This window comes from Papaver somniferum, chromosome 7 (assembly GCF_003573695.1).
Source record: "Papaver somniferum cultivar HN1 chromosome 7, ASM357369v1, whole genome shotgun sequence".
NCBI classification, from domain to species: Eukaryota; Viridiplantae; Streptophyta; class Magnoliopsida; order Ranunculales; family Papaveraceae; genus Papaver; species Papaver somniferum.
The window spans coordinates 31,584,885-31,592,155 of record NC_039364.1 but is presented as its reverse complement, the minus strand read 5'-3'; the positions used below and the strand labels follow the sequence as shown (position 1 = coordinate 31,592,155).

Sequence of the window (7,271 nt, the reverse complement as noted above, 5' to 3'; positions counted from 1 at the left end):
ACAATCACTGTGCCACACGCGCCGTTGGCACATGCCAAGCGACGCTTGTGACCTAGCATGCCAAGCCGTGCAAACCTAGGGCCAAGCCGCCACACGCGTCATTGGCACATGTCAAGCGACGCTTGCGACCTAGCATGCCAAGCCGTGCAAACCTAGGGCCAAGCCGCCACACGCGCCATTGGCACATGCCAAGCGACGCTTGCGACCTAGCATGCCAAGCCGTGCAAACCTAGGGCCAAGCCGCGACACGCGCCATTGGCACATGCCAAGCGACGCTTGCGACCTAGCATGCCAAGCCGTGCAAACCTAGGGCTAAGCCGCCACACGCACCATTGGCACATACCAAACGACGCTTGCGACCTAGCATGCCAAGCCGTGCAAACCTAAGGCCAAGCCTCCACACGCGTCATTGGCACATTCCAAGCGACGCTTGCAACCTAGCATGCCAAGCCGTGCAAACCTAGTGCCAAGCCGCCACACGCGCCAATGGCACATGCCAAGCGACCCTTGCAACCTAGCATGCCAATCCGTGCAAACCTAGGGTCAAAGCCGCTATGCGCGCCATTTGCACATGCCATGCAACACTTGCATTTTGGCATTACCACTTGCACCCGATGTGCAACCTACATCCAAGGTATTCCGCACAAGCCATTGGCACATACCGTGCAACCCTTGCACTTTGGCATGCCGCGCCTACATCAAAGGCCTTGATTTCTCTTAAGATGCAAAATCTCGACCGTCGAAGGTCGTCACTGAGTCGGCACATCTCTCAAGCTCAACTTATCAAACACCAGCGACATGCTACACGTTTTCCACGAAAACACTTGAGACATTAATACATGTCACAAACTGGGGGATGCTCTTTAGGGTTTTGGTTTGGCGGTTTACAGCGTGCGGCATACACAAATGCCCGTTTCAAGACAGTGTATTAAGAATAAAACGGTTAGTAAATGCAGGAAGTAATGGTGAAACGCTCTTTCATTATGGAACATCAATTCTATCAAATTCCATCAATACCAGGCGTTACCACCTCTTCCCATTTAACTCATCCATTTCTTTTTCTTACGAGGCCAGAGTACGTTTCACTTAGACTTGTATAAATAGGTCTTACCTATTTCCACCAAGAAAACAAGTTTTTGGTCAGGAGAAATACAATACTCAGAAATGCAACTTTGCTAGCTTTCCCAAAAGATTTCACCTTCTGATACAAGTCAAGTACTACTCTTCCAGAACTGTTCTGGTCTCAACACTCTCTTCGCTTCCCTCCCTAAACCAGCCCTTCTCCTCATCTTTGTGACCGAAGCAAATCCGGAACGGCCATTTCTTGGTTTAGGCCGGAGTTGTACAGATTGATCTCTCGAATCTAAAGTACTCTCGTGCAGTACATTTGTTTAGGGCTTAGATTTGTTTCTCAGTCACCTACCGAAATTACCAAAATCGGAAGAAACTTTTTTCACCCATAAACAACATCATAAATAAAAACGTACTGCATTGAACAACCTCCACATCATACATGAAAATAAAAGAAATACATAGATTAAAACAACTATTACATAGGCGTCAACTCTCGGCGGGTGGTGGAATTCCTAGACTAGGGGATTGTATCTGTTGAGCACCCTAAGAATGTTGAAACAAGCATGGAAGTCGAAACGACGACCGCGGTAAGTTACTGGCCACATCGCTAGAGTTCTGGGTTTCACCTCATGTTCGGCTTCACCGTTGAGCTTATTTTTGTGATTCTCCATTAGTCAATCCATGAGAATCACGCCCATGGATGTTCCCAGTTTCAGTGATGAACATTGTGTAAACTTTCTCCCAGAAAGTCAACGTCGAATCGGCTTCATTACGCATGACAGCATCTTGTGTGTGAAAAACAAAGGCTCTACAAATAGATTCATCTTCTTCTTTAGTGAATCTAACAGCACGAACTCTGGGAGGCATTTTGTAGATGATTTGAGAGTGAAGAATGTGTAGAATGTTTGAATTTGGAGTTGAAATGAGGAGTATTTATAGAATTCAAAAAATGTAGCCGTTGGATCACAAGATTTTTCAGCCGTTGGCGCCATTGGGTCAGACGCTGGAGTTTTTAATACACACGTTGGCGCTGGAAGTAAAACCGCGCGTTGGTGGTAAAAGCGCCGGCGTTGTTTCTTCTGACGCCAGCGTTCGTGGAAAGAACGCACGTCCTTACCACAGGCGCGCGCTGGTTTGTCCGTCTCGATGTTCAAATCATCAAATATATTTATTTAAACATCCATTTTACATGTTTGTTCATTCCATAATGGGAGCAAAATAAACAAACTCTGAGTTTGTTCATTCCATAGTGGGAACAAAATTAACAAACTCTGAGTTTGTTCATTCCATACAAACTGCTCTTAGAAGTAAGATCGACACTCATAGCTTAAAATAAGTAGAAAAACGAAGTTCAAATCCTCATCTTACTAAGTTTTATAAGAAAAATTCTAATAGAATATATTCTTCAAATTTCGGGTCCATCTTTAATATTTTATATAAATAAAACACTCTTGCCCATTCCTATTTTTCCTCTCACCATTACCCTCAGGCGTTCCCCTGTCCTACATGGCACTACTGTAGATACGGTAGGATAACGTTTCATCAGAGTCAGCCTTAGAACCCTTCAGATGGCTGTACCTGGTAGATTTCGGTTTGGACGAAAATGACTCGGTTTATACTTGACCAAGCAGACCACATAAGAAGAGACAGGCTAGCTAAAAAATATTCTTGTGTCGTTGTGGAGTAAAAAATCTAGAATTAACCAAAAATAAATCCACTGATCATGCATCGAAAAGGTCTAAAAATCAAAAGTGCGGGCACTAGCAAACCAAACATAACCTGCCATGACAAGATCATACATAAGAGATTCCTCCTCATTTATGAATAGCGGACAAAGAGAAGACTCAATTGCATTTTTGGCCTTCTATATTGACCTCCTCTAAACAAGGCTATTACTAAGACGTCACATTTCATTAGAGGGGCGTCACCTAATAGGACAAAAACGGGTCACTCATAAGTAATTTTAAAACCCCTTATCTCAAATAATTTTGTAATGACCAATCAACTCTTATTTAATTAATTTTAATTTAATTTAATTAGATGATAATTAAATTAATGAATTTTGTTATATACTTGATAAATTCTGGGACAATTTTTTGTGGGAAGAAAAACTAGAGAGAAGAAAAAAATTTAGATGTTTCCACTTACGGTTGGGTTGAAGCTTCGTTCCCTACCATAATCTGTACTTACGGTTGGGTTTGAAGCTTCGTTCCCAACCGTAATCTGTACTTACGGCTGGGTTGAAGCATCGTTCCCAACAGTAATCTGTACTTACGGTTAGGTTTGGATAAACCTGGACGTAACTCGATACGGTTGGAAAAATTAGTCAATAAACAGGCCGTAAAATCAACTTCTACGGTTGGAATTAATCCAAACATGGACGTAAAACTACATGCAAATCAAAATTTACAGTTGGAATTAATCCAAACCAGGCCGTAAGTTCTTCATAAACTAAAGTTACGGCTAGAAAAGCAGTACCGAACCTAGACGTAACACTAGCAGAAACGTACTGGAATCCTAATTTTACTTCAATTTCATTCAATCTAACCTATTTTAAGCACAAAAACGAGTAAATAAAGATGGGTTTGTTCGATTATTACCTAACATACACCATGGGTTGTTGTTGAGGAGTTTGAAATTCCGATTCTTCAGTTGCTTGAATCGGTTGTTGTTGAATTAGAATAGAAAAGATTAGGTTTTTAAGTTTTTATTTTAGTTAAAGGGTAATCTAGACATTTTGTATTTGTGTTAGGATATCCCATAACCACTTTTTTGGACACTAAAAATCCAAGTGAAACCTTTTTATTGGAGTGTGACGCCCCAATAGTAGCCTTCCTTCTAAATCTCTGTATGAGAAGATAAAATATCTTTCCGGTGAAAGAAATTCAATACCTAAATAAATAGATCAGCCCCCCTATTTTACTATCCAAAACAGATAACTTACTTTTGCCATGTTTTTCTTACTTTGTCTGCCATTTCAGTGAAATGAAGTAGTGACATAATATTCTATATATCATTTGATTAGACAGGTTTCAATTCGAGCAAATAAAAAAAAAAAAAAAAAGAATTATTAGATAACAGGAACATCGATCATAATATCAAGATATTTTCTGTACAAAATTACAGGCAACTTCGAAATTTCTTGATAATTAACCCTGGACAAATGATACACTGCAATATTAATTTGAAGAATTGTACAACTTTTGAAGAAATGCTGCTGCACATATATATCGTGTAAAGATAAAGCAAGATATGATATATGAAATGCTTTGACCATTACAATAAAATAATACAAGGAAAACAGAAAGAAGAAATGATCATCATATCTGCAAATGGTATTCATATTTGAAAAAAAGGTACAGATCTATGAGCTATCCATTGGATACTCACAGTGATGAACCACAACTACTGCTACTGCTACTACAATTTAGTACATTCTTACTAACTGCTACTTGAAATCCTACTTTAACCACTACTACCACTATTTAACTCTACTCTAACTGCTACTGTTCGCATCAAAAGGAAAAAAGTAACCATTTTAGGGTTTTAACAAAAACATAAAAAAGAAGAAAGAAAATAAGAAATAAGAGTTCTTCATAGGGTTTCAACAATATTCATGCTTAAGGACTTTGAATTCTGAAGCTTAAACTATGGACTCGGAGAATAGCTGGCTAAAAATAATTAAGTAACTAAGATAAAGAGATTAGATCCCTTAAATATACTGTAGAAAGTAGAAACCACTCTCAGCAGTGGAGATTGATGAACTAGATAGCATCAGGAGGTGGTAAAGACAACTGTGATGATGTTGAAGTTTCCTGTTGCTGTGGCAATTTGTTCTTATTTCTTTTCTTCTTCTCATAACTAATACCTCTAGATTTAGCTTGAAACTCACGAACTTCACGTAAGAAAAGTCTAACAGCTCGAGCACCAAATGGATTAGCTTCAGGCTTACCTCCATGTTCTTCAAATGCAGCCCTAAGTCGACCGATGAGTGCATCAAGACTACCCCAAGCTTGGCGAAGTGGACAAGGACATGGAGCTGGTGGATTTGGTTGACCAAAGAAAGGGCAGATCTGAATATGAACTTTAGTTTTACCAAATTGATCCAGATACCGAAGGAATTCTAGAACATGAGCACCACTGCATCTAGATAGGGAAAGTGGAGGTCTGTGATTCCTTAGGTATTGTCCGAAAGTGTTCCAGTCACGACGCTTTTGATTTTCATATCGGTTTGAAGAAGCAGGAGCAGCAGCAGAAGAAGATGAAGAACTTCCAATATTCATGGAGTCGGTACTGCTGTTGGACATGGCGTTTTGATCAGTGGTTGCATCATCTCCTTCTGCTTCCGTATCCATGGATGAAATGATCGGTGTGCACTTCTTGGATCGTGAAGCCAACTAATAGTGAGAATTAGCTAGCTACCTTGATTGTGATGTTACTCTGCTTACACTGTTGTTTTCATTTTTAAATTTATTTTCACTTCTAGGGTTTGTGGTTTTTTAGTATCTCTTTTAGGGTTTGCTTTGGTTCCTTGTTTTAAATTTTAGAAGTAGAATTGTTGACCGATTAAATAGTACACCACAAAATTTAAAAATGATGTACTTGAGTTCTGTTTTCATGGTTATAGCTTGGTATAAGAGAGATCACTGAGAAATACTATTTGAAGATGAGGCAAAGAGTTGGTAGTCACATGACAATAGCTGGGAAGCAAGGAGTACTCTTCGAAAATAGTAGCATGTCCACATCCGCGCGTGTCATCCAAAGACACACCATGGACCACGGGCCAAACCAAGGGCGGAGCCAGGGCAATTCAGTGTTGGGTCAACAAATTTTAGTTATACCCTACAATTTGCACCTCTAAGCTCAAACCTATTCTTACTCAGATCCAAAACCGTGTAGAGTCGTAAACTCCTACATGCATCCCTCACTCCATCCCTGCCAAGAAACATGGGCTTTATTATATTGAACAGTGGTCCCCAGTAGTACTCCTAAATCCATTCATTTAAGATTACAAATATTCTTAACGATTGGAATATGTTATATTGAGATACATCTTAAATTGTGTATGTGATACATATTATACCGACCTTAAGAGATGTTGTTGTTTCAAGCTATGGAAAAATGTTCAAGCCTAATTGTGTATGTGATACTTTGTTTCGGCTTAATTTCTTCTTCCTAGTTACTGCATATTATCTTAAATATTTTAGCCATGTTAAACTCCCTAAAAACCGTGATGACGCTAATAGATATCATATTACAGACAGTTTTAAAGTGGTTCAAAAGCGGGACAGGGCCCACCATTTCTTTGTCTTGACAGTTTTAGAGTGGTTCAAAAGGATGGTCCGTCCAAAACCACTCTTAAAATTGTATGCTTATTACAGAGTTTCGATTCTCAACCTTCCATGGGGGATGTAGTTTGAGAATCACCGGATCACTTGATGATTCTCAACACCAGCCAAGACGCTCTAGGACCCTAAGTTTTTAATAAAACTTTCGTTTTACCTTGTTTAGTCCAATATTTAAAGTTAGTCCAGTCAAGTGCTGGTATTTATGCCACACCTCTAACATACAGTGTGTAACAAGGACTTGCTATTTTTAATACTATGAAAGTATAAAGAATAAGTCATAAAATATTAATGTCCCTCTTTCAAAAAAAAATAATAATATCCAAATTAAAAAATTACCGAAACCGTGAAGGTTTAAAAAAATCTCCTATATATTTATTTATTATTTTTAGCCCTAGTAACCAGTATTAAAACTTTGTTCTGCCACTGCTCAAGTAATGTTAGTATTTATTAAAGAATTTGTATCCTACTTCTTGAAAAACATTGCCATGTCCCAGGGTGCCTGCTTGCAACCGTGCGTGTTTCGAGAACAATAGTAGTTCGTACTCACGTACTACTTTACTGAAGACCGTTTTAATTAGTTAGACAGATTTAATGGTGTAACAGTACTTTCCCTGCTGTAAGAACCATTCGCTTGACTCATCCATAAACAGATAGTGTTGACATGTGAGTAAACCCTTTTCTCTCTCAGATGTTACTAGTCATGAGACCAGCCACAAACAAAGACTCCCGAATAATATACCAAAACTTCAATATTTTTAATCGTCTAGGACTTGCAATGTACTTGGCAATTTAATTAAGAAATAATGATTCTAGGTAATACTATGTAAAGAAATATTATCTTCCATATTT

General features: G+C 39.0%; 1 protein-coding gene across 1 annotated transcript; it reads right to left on the bottom strand.

Moving 5' to 3' along the window:
* Positions 1–4,330: 4,330 nt before the first annotated feature.
* Positions 4,331–5,704, bottom strand: LOC113296875 (protein LIGHT-DEPENDENT SHORT HYPOCOTYLS 3-like). The gene has a single exon (XM_026545233.1). The coding sequence runs from the start codon at positions 5,427–5,429 to the stop codon at positions 4,839–4,841; it is 591 nt and encodes a 196-aa protein (XP_026401018.1). The 5' UTR covers positions 5,430–5,704; the 3' UTR covers positions 4,331–4,838.
* Positions 5,705–7,271: the final 1,567 nt, after the last annotated feature.

Bases quoted from the DNA above. Each gene is read 5' to 3' on its own strand.
- LOC113296875 (XM_026545233.1), bottom strand. From the start codon at position 5,429: ATGGATACGGAAGCAGAAGGAGATGATGCAACCACTGATCAAAACGCC.